The 18,709-nt window shown below is 45.2% G+C and overlaps 1 protein-coding gene across 6 annotated transcripts in view; it reads left to right on the plus strand.

The window, feature by feature from the left end:
* Arhgap44 (Rho GTPase activating protein 44) overlaps nt 1-18,709 on the plus strand; it is a 152,082-nt gene that overhangs the window by 76,982 nt on the left and 56,391 nt on the right. For all 6 annotated transcript variants that reach the window (XM_060363502.1, XM_060363501.1, XM_060363499.1 and 3 more), the window contains exons 2-5: nt 3,885-3,924; nt 4,535-4,639; nt 10,446-10,522; nt 17,750-17,861. In XM_060363502.1, coding sequence (XP_060219485.1) covers nt 3,885-3,924; nt 4,535-4,639; nt 10,446-10,522; nt 17,750-17,861 — 334 coding nt within the window. The remainder of the gene's footprint in view (nt 1-3,884; nt 3,925-4,534; nt 4,640-10,445; nt 10,523-17,749; nt 17,862-18,709) is intronic.

Genomic DNA, 18,709 nt, shown 5'->3' on the forward strand with positions numbered 1-18,709 from the left:
ACTCTACCAACTCATCTGTAGCCCAAGCAAATGTATTTTCTTACATTTCACCTTCTTTATTGCAATATGAAGTTTTTGTGGCAGAGAAAATTTGCCTGTCCTTTCACGTTTGTTGAGAATTGTTTTGTAGGCTTGTTTTCTCTGTCTTCTCTGGGGTCTGGAAACAAATTCTTGTGTTCATGATCAGAATTCTTAATCTTTACCCCTAGATCTGGAGTTTATGCCTATCAGATACATGCTAATGTTTTAGGGTTTCAAGTTCCTCTATCTTTTCTGTCTCTCTGTAAAAGAAGAATGGGGGTGTCTTCCATTTGTCCCGGCACATTTAGTACCTTCCCAAAGTTTTGTCATCTTTGACTTAATTTTGTGAACCTTAAAAATGAATAAGTTAATTTTTACCATTATATTATAACTGTCTCTCCTAAAATCAATATCGTTAATTAAAACTAGCTGGTGACCCAGCTCAGAAAGAATATGCTGGTCTAGCATGGATGAAACCTCAGCTTCCATGTGCAGCTGTGCAGGTAAACAGCAAAAGGGGATTTGCTTGACATTTTCCTCCAAAGTCTATTTCAAAAGTAGCTTTGTGTGAGTGTTTTTTTTTTCCTCTCTCTCTCTTTTTTCCTTCAAGTTTCTTCCTACTGTTAGACAGAGCTTTTGTAATTATCATTGAGCTATCCAGGCTGGACAACTTAGAGCAAGATTTTTTTTTTTAAAATCTTTAAAATTTTTATCCGAGTATGCTTTCTGATATATTTGATGTCATATATAATATCTAACTTTTTGTTCTTTTTTTCCTATTTTGCTTCACTGATCACTGTTGTTCCTCTTTATTTTAATGGTTAAGCTTTTCTTCAGCTCCTTTTTTAGAATTCTTATTTGGCCTCTGGTAGTTTAGTAGACACATATTCTACCCCTCTACCGGGGATGCTCTCGAATGTTCACCGGGGTTCAGCGTTCTTAGCTAGTGTCTGACTTTCTGTCTTGGGCTTCTGGGATATCATATAGTATCATAGTTTTCTGTTTAAAGAGATTCATGCTGTACTTTAGAAACTCATTTTAAGGATGCTGCGTTGGTAGTATAGAGTCTTACTGCAAATGTCAGTTTGTGCAGTCATCACTGCCTATAACATTCCACAGTCTTTCCGTATAGCTGGGCGTGGAGACAGAAGCTGGTGGATCTTGGTGAGTGTAAGGCCAGCCTGGTCTATGTAGCAAGTTTCAGGATAGCCAGGGCTTCAAAGAGTCTTTGACTCAAACAAAACAAAACAGAAAAACAAGCAGAAAAGACTTTCCCATGCTGCCCTATCATAGGCAAACCCACCTCAAGTACCACCAAAGCTCTGGTTTCCAGCCTTGTAGTTGTGTTTTTCCCAGAATTCTCTATAGGGAGAGTTGTTGTCTGTTTAACCCTGTATGACTGGTGTCTGTGCATTGAGCATATGCTTTGATCTGGAGCTGAGTGATGGCACATGCATCAACTTTCCACCCCAATGGCTGGGTAGTGTTCTCCAACGTAAATGTGTCAGAACCTGTTCCCCTGCCAGAGGCTGGAAAGTTTGTTCCTAGACTTTGAGTGTCTGTATGCACATTTGTGTGTAGGGCGTGTGGGGTTCACTTCTCTGCAGCAGCAGGGGTAGGTCAAAGAGCAAGTGTATATTCGGGTTTATAAGGAGCTGCCGGTGATTCTTCCCTGGGCTGTACTGGGCTGTCACACTCAGCTCGAGCAACCTGCGAGCTTCCACTGCCAGCTTCTTCAGAGCTTGGTGTGGTGTGGTGTGTGTGTGTGTGTGTGTGTGTGTGTGTCTGTGTGTCTGTGTGTGTGTGTGTGTGTGTGTGTGTGTGTGTGTGCTGTCTGTAGATCTTCCATGGTAATATTCTGTTCATTCTTTTTGTCTCTCCTTTTCAGTACTAAGGCTAGAACTCAGGGCTGTGTGCCAGGCAAATGCTGTACCATTGAGCTACAGCCCCAACTTTTTTGTGGTTATTTTGGTAGGGTTTTTTTTTTTTTTTTCTATTTCTGACTCTGACAACTCTGTATTTAATTTCCATATCGTTCTTTTATTATGTGATGTGCAAACATTTTTCTCCCTATGGGTTTTCTTTTATCTTTTAACAGGACTTTTCATGGAGCAAAAGCTTTTCATTTTGCTAGAAGTCTAATGTATCAATTCCTTTTCTTTCATACAGAATGCTTTTGATATTATCACTTAGAACCCACAGCTCGACTGAAGGTCACAGATATTTTTTCTTGTGCTTAAAAATTCCATATTTTTATGTTCTGTTGAAGCCTCCATTCTATTTGTGGTTAATCTGTATATCGCATCCATGGCACAGGATTGTATACATGGATTCATACCCTCACATGTTGTATTCCATGACAGTTTGTTGGCTTCTTCCGTCAGTCTCTATTAGTCTTTGTTCCGTTTTCAAGATCTCTTGGTCATGAGTGTGGACTTGTTTCTGGCTGGCACGTCCTATGTCAAAGCCACCTTCTCTCCTGATTATTTAATTTTAAATGTGGGTTATGTGAGTGCTCTAATATAGTTTTTCTTCCAGAGGTGCCACACGGTTATTTCCCTGCATGTTATGGCCCATGGTGGCATTGGGTTTTTGATCTCTGTGGTATGGTGTATCCTGCTGTCGCTCTGGGCTATTTCCATCCTGTGTCTCCCACTTCACTTAGGTGTTCTGTGAGTTCCTTCCTGGGCACTCTGCAGTTTCCCACATTTCTGTTGCTGTGATAAAACACTGTGACCACGCGGCCTATAGGAAAATTTATCTGTGCTTCTGGCTCCAGAAGGTTAGAGTCCATCATGGTGGAGCAAAGATGTGGAAGCAGGAGAAGGAAGCTGAGAGCTCGTACTTTGAATTTCAGACATGAAGCATAGAGACCAAAATGTCACAAACTCTCAAAGCCCACCTCCAGGGACACATTTCCTGTGGAAATGGAACATCCCCAGCAATGGGGACCAAGTATTTGAACATCTGAGCCTATGGGAAACATTCTCCTTCAAACCACAGCACCTAGCTTGCAGGCTCTTTATAGAACTTGATAGACTGATACCTAAGAACTTAATTATTTGAAACTGTTGCTAAGGCTCTGTTGCTAGTATCTGGAGACAATTTATGTTTGTATATTTGTCGTCTTTTGTGCAATCTTGCAGAGTTTTTTTTTTTTTTTTTTTTGGTTTGTTTGTTTGTTTGTTTATTTTGGACAGGACCTTACTATGTAGCCTTGGCTGGTCTAGAACTCTATGTAGAGGAGACTGGCTTCAAACTCAGATCCACTTGCCTTTGTCTCCTCAGTGCTAGGATTAAAGGCAAGCAACACCATGCCTGACTTGCTGATTTTTTGAGGGGGAGGTGTCTTATTCTCTTGTCATTTTCTTCATTGATTATTCCATTGGAAACTAGCGACCTAACCATGGAAGGCCAATCCATGGCCAAGTGCCTACATTCTTTGCTAGGATCCAGTGCTGCCTTTGTGTTTGCTGATCATTCATCGCATCTTTGGATCTGGCTCTTTTTGCTTGCTCTTATGGAGCCTGGGTGCATGGGTGTGGCGGTCTTCTTAAGAACAAATATGAAAGTCCATTTGTTGTCCTTACTATAGGTCCGAATTTGTGGCAGGGAACTCCAGAGCACCTTGAACATTGTGCTTTGCTGGTGTGGTAGTTACTGTTTTTGGGGGACTCTAGAATTGTGTTTCTCTTCTGTTAATAAGAGTTTCCACTACTCATGGCTGCTTCTCTGGAGTTGCTGTGAGAGAAGAGTGGGACCTGTCATTAGACTGTGTCCCTACCTAAGCACGTATATATGTGTGTGTGGATACATAAATGTATGCATATATTTGCTGACCATTTTCTCCATTTTCCCTCTAGGGCAGAAAAGACTGAAGTTCTGAGCGAAGACCTTCTCCAGGTGGGTTGTCACTTACCTTGCCTGCTAGACCTCAGAGATGCTTTTCTCTAAAATGGAGCGATTCTCTGTGCGGTTTGCAGACCTCTCCTGCTCCCATATAAACTGCTAGGGGGTGAAACCCTGTTGTTTCTGATGGTGCTTTCCAGTTTGGTTCCCCAGAGATGCAAGCCCACAATATGTAGTTTCAGTTAACCTCATATTAAAAAATACTGCGGTGAAATGCTCGTTTACTGGGCATATGCGAATTTCTTTCCCTGCCATTCCCTAAATAAGGCAGTGTTGTCACAGGGTTTACATTGTATGAAACACAATGAGTAACCCACCAGCAATTTCAGATGCACCAGGGGATGAACATGGCCCATATGCAAATATGTTTATTTAAGCATGTGTGGGGATTGCTATTTGAGGGTGTCCTGGAGCTAATCTCTCTGAGATAAGATTGTTGGGGAAAACATTCAGAGTATCAGGAGGGGTCCGGGGGCTCTACTGACCCCTTTCCACCCATCCAACACTGAGCATTTTCTCCCAGGAAATCCTTACCTGTGTGGTAACAGGCCACCATCGTCCTCTCCTGACCTCTGTCTCACTGTGCCTCCCGCCATTCCCACAGGTAGAGAAGCGCCTAGAGCTGGTAAAACAGGTGTCCCACAGCACACACAAGAAGCTCACCGCCTGTCTGCAGGGCCAGCAGGGAGCAGAGGCCGACAAGCGTTCTGTAAGTACCCTCTGCCGAGCGTCGGCAGCTTAGATCTGTGTCCTGGCACCCAGGATCCCACCCAGGGCAGTTACTTGCTGCTGCTATTCATGTGCCTGCAAGTCAACCAAGCAAGGCTTGCTGCTTATCTCTGCTGCCATGGGGTTCTCCCTCTTTGGCCTTGCCTGAAGCATCTCCTCCCCAGCCAAGGGGACACCCCTTCCTGGAAGCCAGCAGGATATCAGGACCATGCTTAAGTGCTTTTAGATCCTTCCTCTGAGGGACGTTACCCTCCGTGAATACCTCTTCTTGATTCAGCTTCATTCATAGACTATGCTTGCCTTAGTACTATTGACAGTCTGCAGAAAACGATGTACCAGAAGTTCTGAGGTTTTCAGGGACCTAGAAAGACCCTTGGGCATTGTTTCCATAGCTACTCTGATGTCTCTTTTCAACTGATTTCAGGAACAGCAAGCACCGTGAATGTGCTTGTTCTCAGCAGTGATTGGTGTCAACAGCCTTTCTGGTCTTTCCTCTTCACCCCTACCTCCTTCAGTACTACCAAAAAGCAAAAGATACCTTTAGAACTGTATGTGCGTGTGCGTGTGCGTGTGTGTGTGTTTGTGTGTGTGTGTGTGTGTGTGTGTGTGTGCCAGTGTGCATACATATGCATGCATATTTGGTGTTGGTGGTGAGGGGACTTCACATTGGGAGTTGTGTACCTTAGGTATTGCTCTTATATACGTGCGTGTGCGTGTGCGTATGCGTGTGCGTGTGCGTGTGCGTGTGTGTGTGTTTGTGTGTGTGTGTGTGTGTGTGTGTGTGTGTGCCAGTGTGCATACGTATGCATGCATATTTGGTGTTGGTGGTGAGGGGACTTCACATTGGGAGTTGTGTACCTTAGGTATTGCTCTTATATACGTGTGTGTGTGTGTGTGTGTGTGTGTGTGTGTGTGTCAATCTCTGTGTCTGTGTCTCTGTCTCTCTCTTGCTATCTCTGTCTCTCTGTCTCTTTTCCCCCCTCTCCTGGACTGGAACTTATCAAGCAGGCTGGGCTGACTGACCATCAAGTGCTGAGGATTTGCCTGTCTCTGCCTCCCCAGCACTGGGATTATAAGCCTGCACCACCACCCCTGTATTTTATCTGAAAAAGAAAAAACAGAACAACAACAAAAAGTTCTGGGAATTGAACTCAGGACCTTGTGTTTGCAAGGGAAGCACTTACTGAGTGTGCTGTCCTGGGAGGTGGACCTGGGCATGCTTGTGGAGATTATCTGAATTGCATTGAGGTGGGAAGACCTGTCCACCACGGAAGCACATTCCCTAGGTAGGATCGTGGGCCGTAAGTGCTGCGGCAGCATTCGTGGCAATCTGTTCCTGACTGTGGATGCCATGTGACCAGCTGCTTCAGTGATGATGCTGGCTTTCCTGCAGTGATGGCCTATACCCTTTCTCTTTTAAGCTGCATTTGTCAGAGGAGTTAGTCACAGCAATAGGAGCAGTAATTAAAGCAGATGGCCTTTTCCCCATTTCTCCTTCCTTCTTGAGTTTACATCTGTGTTTGGTGTCTGTTGAATTAGTTTTCCACCTGGAGTTGTGCTGGCTTCTGTTTGCAGCGGTCTTCCTGCTGCAGAGAATGAAGGATGAGAGCATATCCCAGGTGCTTTCCTTCGATCGCCTGCATGAATGTCAAAACCAACCTGATTGCTCTAGCCCTCATTTTCTTTCTCTGCTGTCCAAAATACTTAGAAGTGTTTGGGGTTTTAAATATTTGGGGTTATGCAATATCTGTGAACATATAGTGAGATGTCCTGGAGCTGAGACCTAAGTCTAAACATGAAATTCATTTGTTTCATGTCACCTGTTGCACACAACCTGAAGATGATGTTGTTTAATAATGTGGTGCGTCTTTGTTTTCACTGCAAGCTATCACATGTGTCCAGGTATGGAATTTTCACTGGCAGCTTTTTGTTAGTGCTCTGAATGTTTCAGATCCTGGAGCATTTAAGGTTTGGGGATTTCAGATTGGGTATGCTCAAACTCTATTTTCAGTAGGAATCCCTCATATAGATATAAATAAAGCTTCCTCAGCTCTGGAAAGTGTCTATAGACAGAATCATGCACGTGTCAGGAATTTCAATAGGCAGATCCTGAGAAGTCCTAAAGAGGAGCTTGCACAATGCCTTTGGATATGGGCTTCCTTTATGAGTGGTGCCCTAATGTGGTGCTGTGGTCTGAGCTGGGAACCTGGAGCTCAGTTCACCTTTGACCCACATCCTTTCTTCTGCTGCAAAATAAATGATTCCACGTGTAATATATTTTTTCTATCAAGAGTCTCATTGAGAACCAAGCCACAAGGAAAAGGAGATTTGGAAAAGCCAGCCTATGTTACAGATAATCACTGGCTGAGCAATCCGACCCTTCTCTGAATGGATAAAGAACACCAGGCAAGAGGGACCTGAATAGCCACTGACTCTGTAGAGCTTAGATCACACAGAGGGAAATATGAGCTCAGAAGACAAATGGCTTTTGAGTCGGGAGCTCAGGACCTGCAGCACTGAAAGCCCTCCTAGGAGGCTGCAGCAAGTGTCTACCATTGGCTCCAACCCCTGTCCCAGATAATATATGTTAGTCTTCCCTTCCCAGAACTCTCAGGCAAGCTGGCCAGAACCCTTGCTACCTCTTCCTCTGTGATTTCTGTTTTGCTTTGTCTAGCACCTCCCTGGTCCCCATGGCTGTCATTCAGTGGCAGTTCCCATCAGTCTCCTCCCTCTTTATATTTCAACTTCTATTGCCTCCCAAGCAGTTATTTAACATGGGCTTCAGATGAGGTCGCTGCTCCTCGGAGTCCCACCAATGGGCTCCCATCCCTTGTGGAGCAGAGGAGTCTGGACTCCTCACTGGGTCTTCCACCTGTGTTTCTGACCTTGCCTTTTGCCCCTATCTTGGTATCATCCATCTCCGGCTGCACTGATGTGTTTCCGGGCACTATGTGTTTCCAGGCACTGATGTGTTTCCAGGCGCTGCAGCCTGTCAGAGCCTTTGAATTTGCGTTGACCTCTGGGTGCAGTTCTTTCCGAGCATTTCAGGCCAGTGACTTTTATTCATTGCTCTTCTCCAGACTCTACCTTATCATCAGAGGCAGCCAGGGTGCAGGCTCCTCCCCTCCCCCTGCCCATCACCCTGCCTTGTTTTCCTCACAGTGCATATTAGGGCCTGAAGCACTGTGATCTCTGCAATGGTACCCGAACTCCATGGGAACAGGGTCTGGGCTCCACCAGCTGCGTTCTCAGTGCCTAAAACAGGGCCTGCCACATGGTAGGAGGTGATAAAAATAGATCAGTGTCAGGAACAGACAGTCCATGAGTATTTGAGGCTCGGGATCTGCCTGACACACTAGCCCACCAATTTAAAATACCATGCAATTTAGTGCGAGGCTCTGAGGTCAAGTCTGGAGTCTCCAATGAAGCGAAGCTGCCGCTTCATTTCACCTGACCTTGAGGGAGTGAATGACCTCATAAGCCTAAGCTCTTTCATTTGGAAAGTGGTGTTAGCAATGATTTCTACCCCGTGGTGATATTTGTGAGTTTAATGAGGTAGTACCTGTTAATGACTGCATTGTGCTTCATCTGTTCAAGTACCAAGGAGTTTCAGCCTGTGGCTGTTAACAAAACCCTGGCCTAGCCTCAGGTACCCATGGAAAACTACTATGGTCTGATCAAGAAGCTTTGGCCTTCAGGAGATTAAATCCCACAAGCTGATTTCTAGGACTGAGAATTAGAGGACAGCAGCTAGCAATTTTCAGTGTCACATGACAGAATAAAAGTATAGATATGTGGGGGGAACTGAGTATATAAGAGGGAGATTTTATGCCTGAGTCATCTTACAAACCATGCCTCTTAAACCCAGGATAATTTTAGAAAGAACAGTCATTTCAGATATGACAGAGTGATAGGTCTAAACCTGGGGACATACTGTCTTGTCTTGTCTTGCTCTTAAGTTTTTACCTGAACTCCTGAGCTGGGGACAAGTTAATTTTAATAGCTTATCTTTGTCCCTACAAACCACTGGCTGGCTTGAAGTGTGCTACAGAATTCATTCATTTACCAAGAATGAGGGCCAGCATGGATCCTTGGCAATGGAGGGAAATATGTTTAGCAGCTGTGTGTCCTCATGTATGAAGTGGGGGTTGGCAGAGAGGTGGAGAAAGCAGGTAAGACCTGGGTGATAGGCAGTTGGTAGGTACGAGGTGATTAAAGAACCTGTTTAGGTGGAGCCCTTGGGACTTCTTTAGAAGCAAAAGTGAACTGTAGCCTGTCAGGGTCACAGCCCGTTAGCAACCATCCCATCTGCTGCCTTTGATGATAGGCTGCCCCATTCAGCTTGTCTGGAAGATCCCACCTCATTTCCTTCTCCCTTCCCCCCTGATATCTTTCTTCTGATTTCTTGATTCCTGAAGTACCTACATAAGTAAAAATATCACTTTTCTTTTTTGTTACCCACCCTTCCTTCTTCCTGACCTTGGAATTCAAGCCCTCAGATTCACCTCCACCGATTTCCTGGAGGGACAGTTAAACCATTAGTAAAGGACTTGAGCAAATATATAGTCATTCAATCAGTGATTGACATAGTTTTTAAAAACAAAGGGGAGTCAGCTCTAGATGTAATAATAGGAAATGATGTAAAAGACACCTTTACATATGCAGGACAAGACCCAGAGTGAGGAATGACGCGCTGCTTTCCTAGCCTGGTCAGCTGTGGTAAACAGTCCTACAGAAGCTACCGAAGGGGAGGAGCCTTATTTTGGCTCACGGTTTCAGCGGACATTGGTCCATCATGGGGAGAAGGCGGGGCTGGAAGCAGGCTTGTGCTCTGACCTGCTTTCTTGTCAGAGGATCAGGATGCAGAGAGCTGGGGCTGGACCTGCAGCAGACCTGTAACCGTCGAATGTGTGTCTCTGCTGGACTGGGCCTACTGTTATCCGCCATCCCATGGTCAAGGGATTCCAGTGTCCCAGAACAGCATCATCAGCTGGGACCAACTATTCACGCACAGGAATCTGTGGGGACCATTTTGTGTTCAATCATGGCATGTACATAATGTCTGTGAGGAAAACAGTGCAAATGAACAGACATGCGCAAGAGTAAGGTATGGCGAGAATTTTAATACAAGGGTGCACAAGAATCTAGGTGCCATCTGCCGAAGGCTGTTCCTTCACACAGACAGGCCACATGCTTTCAGCCCATGGATACTTGAATTGTTCCCGCTTTCTGGTTGTTCTTGGGGGCTGCTAGTCACACTGGTGAATATGCATTTATTTTGACAGTTGCTCACACCTCCTAGGGATATGTGCCTGGGACTGGAATGGTAGCTTGTTAGTCTTTAAGCTACTCCCAAACTGCCCTAGTGAAGGACTGGTTTAAATTTCCAGTAAGATTGCCCTTCTAGGGCTGGAGAGATGGCTCAGCCATTAAAGGCTAGACTCACATCCAAAAATTTGAGAATGCCCTTCTACACATGCTAAGCCAATAGAGCCATCAAGTGGGTGGGAGTGAGTGATGGCTCTTGCTTTGGATCGCGGGTTGGGCTTCCTTAGTCACTCATGAGCGGGGGTGCCTTTTCATGAGCTTGCTGTGGCCTTCATTGTTCACTGGTGAATTGTTGTCTCTCTTAAGTCTAACCCTTATGAGCACTTCAGGATTAAATATGTTTTGAAGTCAGCATGTTTCACAGCTATAGTAATAAGATATCTTTTCAAGTATTTGACTTTGCCACCTCGGAGGACATGGATGGAAGGTTTTCAGTGCAGCATTTATTTCCTTTTCAGAAAAAGTTGCCTTTGACGACACTGGCTCAGTGCTTGATGGAGGGGTCTGCGATCCTGGGAGATGACACACTTCTCGGGTAAGATGATGCCATCTGTGTGTTTGTACCCAATCTAGGTATGTCCCCACCTGTAACTCAGGGACTAAGATTTGTCATAGAGCACCAGGTGAAGGGATTCTAGCCTGTTCACCAACATGGCTGTGGAAGGCCTTGCCCTTCTCATTCCCTCTGTCTTGCTAAAAAACCCGTTAGCTTACGTTTCTAAAGCTAGCCACCAAGCTCTATTTCCCTATTTGGCCTCTTCCTCCTTCTACAGCTGACTACCAAGGTCCAGCCATCAAAGTATTGAAGTCCAGCAATCAAAAGCCCTTTTGGTTCACCTACTTAACAATCTCAATTAAAATGAAACACCTTATCCTATCACAGCGTTTCTCCTTTCCCTTGTAAACCTCCATTTTCCAGTGGGCCCCATCTGTTTCCTTTCTAGCTAGAGGCAATCCTTTTTGTGTCTCTGGACAAATATCCCAGCCCCTCTGCATTCTTCTCTTCCCCCTCATCCTTTATCCCCTGTCTTTGTCTCTTATTCACTGCCCTCAGTCCCTCTGGGGCAAATAAATCTCCTATGTGCCGGGAACTTGGTCTTGGGGGTCCTGAGCCGATACTGATCCATTCATCAGGGTCAGCTAGTTCTGGGTGGGAAAGGAGATGCTAAAATTAAAACCCTCAGCCAAAGTGCTGTTGTCTGTGCCATGAGCTAAGTCCCTGTGGGGAAGGGAACTTAAGTATGGTGGAGGACAGAGAGATCCCCAGCTCAACTGGAGCAAAAGGATGACTGCCATCAGGTGTCAGCATGTGTGGCGTTCCTAGCAAGACAAGGCAAGCTAATTCGGAGGTGAAATCATCAGTGTCTTCCACCCCGAAGCCAATTCAGCACTCCCAAGAAGCAAGGGTAACATGGCAACACGTAAGAAAGTGCAAAATAAAATAACCAGGGCGAAACTGTGTAAAGAACCAAAAAATGAAGTCCTTGACAAAGGAAACTAAAGCATGTGGGTGGAATTGAGTAAACAAAAACAAACAAACAAAAAAACAGAACTCTTTAAAGCAAAAAGTATGCTGCCACGAAAACTTAATTAAGCCAGCGTAGAGATTGTGAACCAGTGAACCGAGGGAGAGTTGATGACCTTGGAAACAGCACACTGAGGTACAGGCTGAAGCTCCGGGCCCTGTTACACTGGGAGGCGCTGGGGACCGAGAAGCTGCTCCATCCGTCCAGCTGCTCCATCCATCCATCTAGAGGGATCCGGAGGAAGAACATGGAGAATGGTGTGTGTGCGGTTGACTGTTTTCAGTTGTAGATGGAAAGACAGACATGTCTCCAACATAAAGGAGCATAAGAAGTCCTGTGATCTGTAGAGAGATGTTTGTGATTTAAAGTCAGGCAAAGGAAGAAGATGATCACCTCTACCAGAGCATTAAACTGATAACAGACCATTTACGAGCTAATAAGTGTGAAGGACATTTGGTAGAGGGTGTGTTCAGGTACCAAGTAAGATTTCAAGAAAACTGGACTTTTCTGCTAAGTGAAGTCATTATGTAAGAATAAAGAGGAAATAAAGGAATTTTCAGGAATGGAGTTTATACTTGCAGAGTAAATCTGAAGGTATGATTTGCCCGTTGGATAGGTGGAGGCTTTGTGAAACAGACTATGTCCAGAGGAAAACTGTGAAGTGTGGTTAACACAGAAGAACTTGAAGCCGCTGTGTTGTAAGGGAGGGAAAAGTTCATTTTCCCTTTCGCCTTCCTAAGCACCTGGGCCAGGGCCCAGCCAGTAGGATTATCAGCTGCTGGCTCCCCAGGAGAGCAGACACTTTTTCCCAACATGTGTAAGGCATGCACATGGGGTGTCTCAGCAGCGATGAGTAATGGGGTGGCGGAACGTGGGCTCACGCAGCATTCCAACAAAGGAGTAACAGGTTGAGAGCAATGACAAGTCAAAGGCAGAGGAGTTTCTTGGGTGGCGGATTGTGGGAAGGGAGAGATGTGGGGAGTCATCAGGACTAGCTAGCAAAAATTATAATGTAGGTTCCTGTGGCTCTGTCCTGGGGTCTAGAGGAATCTGGTGATTAATTTCTGCTCTTTTGGGCAGAAAGGACGAAGGATTTACATTTTTGTAAATCTATTTCTTGCATTTAGGTGGGGTGGGAGAAAGACTGTACTTTTTCTTTTTTCTTTTTTCTTATTTGCCTTCACCTCAAAATAATTCTTATGTCAAAGTGGCATGATTTAGGTTGCTTACTGCACTATCCTTCAGTGTAGATGAAATACAAACATTGAATTAAAAAGCAGCAGTGTAAGAATGATTAATCTGGTGGGTAATGTAAGCAGTCTTCTAAAACTTACAACATCAGTAACAGGACGCATCGGGGAGGGGGCACTGCTTTCAGATCTTTGATTATTTGAACGGAAGGTAGGATATATTACCTTTATGCTTATAGTCTCTCTCTGTGTGTGTGTGTGTGTGTGTGTGTGTGAAGCAAAGAGAATCCGAAGCCAGGTGTGGTGGCTCACAGCTGGAATCTCAGCACTCAACAGGCCGAGGCAGGAGGATTGATGTAAGTTAGGGGACAATCTGAGCTACCTAGTGAGTTCTGGACCTGCCTGAGCCACAGTTTGAGAGCATATAAGCTTGGTGATGTCTGTAAGGACACACCCTTAAAATGAACCCCCGATGCGCACATGGACAGGAATAGAAACAAGCAAGGGACTGACAACAGACCCTGTCTGCAGTGGAAACAGGGGAGGTAAGAAGCGGTGGGTGCTGTGGTTTAGGTGGAAAATGTCCCAGTAGGCTTGTGAATTTGTTTGAGCATGTGGTTCCCGTTGGTGGCTTCTGGTTTGCAAACCTTGGGGCGGGAGGGCCTAGCTAAAGAAGAGACGCTCTCCTGGATGGGCCTTGAGGTTTTGAGCCGGCCCTGCTCTTGTCTGAACTGAGTCTCCTGGTTGGGCTGAGATATGAACAAGAGCTATGAATAAGCAGCTAGTGGTGCTGCCTCTGCTAAAAAGCTATCAGCTGCCTGCCTTCACCACCGCAATAGCTACCCTTTACAACTAAGCCAGAGGAAATCCTTCTTCCATTGAGTTGCTTCATGTCAGGTATTTGATCAAAGCAATGAGAAAAGTATGAGAAGGTGATGGCATTTACTGTGTGTGTCCAGGCATCATGGATGGAAACCAGATAAAGTGTTTAATATATAGAACATTGTAGGCATGTGAACATGAACTCTGTACACACTGAGAAAGTTACAGTGACGCCACAGGCTTTATGGAAAGACAGGCCACAGGCTTTATGGAAAGACAGGCCGGCTCCCCATTGCTCTTGCTCCCTTCTAGAATCCACTAAAGCTAGAACACAGGCATTTTTGTTTTCCTCAGTGACACAAACCTACGCTGGTGGCAAGAAGAAAAGAAAAAGACACCAGTGCCATAATTTTGTGAGCTTTCAGCCATAGGGATAACCAAGAACAGGCCTGATGTGGCTCAATGTGGCACGCTCGCTTGCCATACATGAAGTCTCTGGTTTGGACCTCAGCACTAAAAAGACAACAGTAACAACCAAGGAACTTATTTGGCACATCCCAGTACAATAAACTTCACACACACACACACACACACACACACACCAGCAGTCTGTACACCAGGGTCTGACGTAATATACAGCATAGGATTGTCTTATGCTCAGGAATGATGGCGGCAGGGTCTCTGCAGTCATGGTCTTTGAGGTGGAAGGGGTTTTATTATAATGAATGGGGATTTGAAGTCTTTCAGGTACCCAGAGAATCCAAAGCTTGCACAGTTCACACCTGAAGGAGATTTTCCTCCTCATCCACCTTTCAGCACAGCTCTCCATTGGGGAATAAACAAACACATTTGAAATATTGAACTCTGGGCACAGCAGGGTATAGCAGTAGCGACCACTAAAGAGGAAGATCCAGGGTTCCTGGGCATAACAGATGTGACTCTTCTCAGCGCCATGGCTCCAGGCTTTATTCCTCCTGGGAAAAAAGTAGAAAGAAGTGTCTTTCCCGGAGAAGCTGACAGGCTCCATGGAAGGACCTAAGGCTGTGAGGATGTTAGAGATGGAGTGCCCATGGTTCAGCCAGAGCATTCAGAGGGCTTGCTCATAGCTACCTCACCGGCTCTTGTGCTCCACGCTTGCAATCCCCACCCTTAGACAGAAGCAGGCACTGGATTTCCCTAGGCATCTGAAGAAAGTCTCACCTCATTCAATGCAGGAGAGAAAGAATGAGAGCTGGGATGGAGAGGGAATATTTTAGGTGAACTGTTTGAAATGTTTTGAAGGGGTAGGAGGAGGCAGTCCAGTCATGAAATCAAAAGGATATTGGTACGAGATGTTTATTACCAGGCGGGAACACTCAGAAATCCACAGCAAATTGGAAGAGATGAAAACAAATGCCTGCAGATGCAAAATTCTCAGTCGAGGTTGATTTGGGGGAAATCATCCAGAAACTCAAGGATGAAGACAAAGACATGGCATGTAGACAAACGTGGAAAATTAGAGGAACAGTTCCAGAGTCATGGTTAAATAGCAGCAGTTCTAAGAACGGGAGGAAGAAATTAAAAGACAATGAAAAGGAATAACCTGAAAGCATTTTCCAGATGGAAGGGCTTGATCTCCTAGTTGAAAGGGCATGCTGAGCCTGAAGTTTGGGATCCTGAGCAGTAGCAGAGAACACTTCACAAGCTCCTGAAAACCAGTATTGTGCTATCCTGAAGAACCAGAATCGTGACGCCCCGAGAACCACCAGAAGCAACAAAAGATGCTTGCAAGTTAAAACAGCTTTCAATGAAGAAAGAGAGAGACACTGCTCAGCGCTGTATCCAAGGCCCAGTCGATGGGAGCGTGGAGGAGCATAAGGACCATGGTCCTAAAATGTGACTTTGCTTCCCAAGGAGGGCGAACAAAAAAGAGCTAGATGCAGGGTAAAAGACACAGGGCGGAGCCATGGCCAACCCCAGAAATGCTGGAGGAAGACAGCTGTGTCCTGGGGACAACAAGGAATATACTCCAGAGTGGCACATGTCCAGGGAAGATGAGTTCAAGAAGGCGTAGCTCAGACATATCAAGTGTTTGCAGGCCTGAGCCAACTGGAAAAGTGGCCAATGTTTGGGGTTCAGTCAGGCACACAGAAAGCAAGCAAATGGAAGGGTGTGGTTCACTCCTTGGAAAATGAGCAAGTGCAGATCCTGGTGCTCACGATGCACTAACTAACTTACCTCTCCAGTCCAGGCGGAGCAGCCCTTCTCGCCAATGCTTGAGACCAAACAGTTTGGACAGTTTGGGTTTTTCATGTAGTTTACATAGCCTTTACCAGGTAAGTGTCTTAAATACAAAAGAAAAGAAAAAAAAAAGAAAGAAAAAAAAATCTTTACTCTGAAATGCCTCAAAAACTCAGACTTTTAAAAAGTTTGGGTTTGTAGAGATGGCTCAGTGGTTAAAAGGCTGCTCTCCTAGGGGATCCAGACTTAATTCCTAGCATCTACAGGGCAGTTTACCACTGTCTGTTAACCCTAGTTCCAGGGAGTCTTGCGCCCTCTTCTGGACACCGCCAGCACTGCACATGTGTCATGAACAGAATTGGGCAAGCACCCATAGACATAAAATCAAATAATAATTTTTTAAAAAGTAAGGTTTGGATTTTTGGATTAGATGTACAGCCTATAATATATTGTCAAAAGCAAATACTGAACATCTGTTAATTTAAATAAGCAGAACGAAGAAATGTAAGCACAAATTAAAATCATCATTTTCCATAGTTAGAGGGTCAACAGCTAATAATTAACATTTTACAAACTAAGTCATAGCATAAGGGATGTGAAAGAAAGTACCAAAAGGTCGGGTTAGAAGTGCCCTTACGAAGGTGGAGAGATAAAACCACAAGCTGGGAGCTGACATTTACAGAAATTGACAGGAAGGGAATCAGAGCCTGTTTTACATTTCTCTCCAGATGCATGAATATATGGAGAAGGGGAAATGAATTCCAATATCTAGATCTCAGTCCAGAAGTAGCCAAGGGTGTGAGGATCACTTTATGGACCATAGGTCTTGGAGAGCCTGAAAGAGATGGCATGCAGACTCAGCATTTTGACCAGAGCCAAGACTTCCCAGATGAGAGTCACCGGGGCATAGAGCAGGGGAAACTCCCAAATGTGCATGCATACGTGTGAGGATGTGTTATATGTGTATCCACCACAGCAGTGCATGTGCGGCCACCAAAACTTTTGATCATGGCAAAGCTTAATACATGCAGGTACACGTGTACATAAAAAAGACCTGCACATGACAAAATGACGAATTTTGCATAAGCAAACGTGGACAAGCCCTGAAAATAGCTGCATGTGAAAAGCAAGTAGAGCTGAGGAAGCCCAGTAGCACGGTTCTTGCCAGGCATGTATAAGTCCCTGGGGTTGACTCTACACTGGGGGAAAAGCAATTTGTGCAAGATGAGTTGGCTATAAAACTAATAGTGGAAGGGTTTTTAGCCAAGTGGTAGTGTCATATGTGTATGAGCATATTAGAACAGCGAAAGCATTCTCTAAGCTGAGAGTACATTGTGTCTGCTTATACTTCCATTGATATTTAAAGCTTACCTGAGTTTCAGTGAACCTTGTACTGTGTAAGGAAGACAGTCGTTTGGGGAAAACTAGCATCTTTCAAATGGTCTCTTTTCTTAGAAAATGGACTAATGTTCCCTTTATTATGTCATTTCCATTCGGTCCGTGTTGAGCAACTTGTGGGGTGACGTTTCCCCTTTGCTAATGACCTGCGTACTCACCGTGTACTAAGTCAGTTTCCATGGTTGAGGAGTAAGTATTTTCTCCAGGTGGGGTCCTATCAGAGTCCAGTTTTGGGTATCTGTGTGAAGGTTTGGTGTGTTAGTGGAGCCATCTTAGCTGGTCTCCCCAGGGATCCCAGAGGAGAGAGCGAGACAACTGAATCCCTGTGCTGGAGGACTTGGCTTGTGTGAGTCTATGTTCTCCACATCTCTCACAGTTGTCCATGCATCCCTGTTGTCCCTGGCACTCCGCACTGTTTGGAATAGGTGATAACTTCAGACACATGGAGGCAGTGGGGACAGCTTGGCCACTGGTAGCCATAGAAACCAGCCATCTTATTGACACTGACTTGGGGACATTTAGCAAGCTGAGAGTAATGGAGTGTGACTCCGCAGAGCATGGTGGTCTGTCTGGGATATTGAGGATGCCTTTTCTCCTTGTTTGCAGGAAGATGCTGAAGCTCTGTGGAGAGACGGAGGACAAGCTAGCTCAGGAGCTGATCCACTTTGAGTTGCAAGTGGAGAGGGATGTGATCGAGCCCCTGTTCCTGCTAGCAGAGGTGAGACACCAAACGAGGCTGGGCCTAGGACAGAAAGAGTTCTACTTCCCGCCTTCCCCTGTTTCCTGCCCTCTACTCAGTGGCTGACGCTGTATTCCTTCAGGAAGCGTCATGACCACACCATGGTCAAGATCTTCAAGTATGGTGGCTCTTTCGGCTTCTCCCCCCCCCCCCCCACTGCCTTCTCTGTTCTCTTTTGGAAGGATAAACTTATAGAAGCAGCAGCATTACCTCCATCTCCAACCCAAGTCCGAATTCCATCATCCCAATCCCTCTCAGCATCCCCTAGCCGCCCATCTGCAGTCTTCAGTAACTAGTGACATACATGGCCGCTTCCTCCTGAGGAGTCTAGGGAACTGATGCAAGAGCATCTTAAGGTCTCTTTGTTTGATGTCCTTTTCTTCCTGGAGTTTACAAAATACTAAATTAAACCACATTATTGAAAAGCTATCTTACAGTAGCCCTTAGCCTTCTTCCACCATAATAAACATGGAATGTGCAACCTGGGGGACTCAGATTCAATAGTATTTAACTTCTGCTCTTTTAAATTAAAAATTACATCATCCCACATGACTCGAAATTTTAGAAGCTTTGTAATATTGCCCAGTTCATGTCTGGTTTCATCTCTAGATCATCTTTCTTGTGTCCCTGTCTCTCTGTATTCTTTCTGAGACTAAACTATGAATTAAAAAATTACTTAAGTAATTAAAGGTGATCAAAGAGCAAATTGACATCTCAGCAAAGAGCAGCTGTAAGCCGTTGCGTCCCACACTGTGGATGGAGTTGAATGACTGTTGCCTTCAGTCCTGTCTTCCCCCAGCCAGGAACACTCCTGAGAGGCACCTGCT

Source organism: Meriones unguiculatus, chromosome 11 (genome assembly GCF_030254825.1).
Source record: "Meriones unguiculatus strain TT.TT164.6M chromosome 11, Bangor_MerUng_6.1, whole genome shotgun sequence".
In the NCBI taxonomy this organism is placed as follows: domain Eukaryota; kingdom Metazoa; phylum Chordata; class Mammalia; order Rodentia; family Muridae; genus Meriones; species Meriones unguiculatus.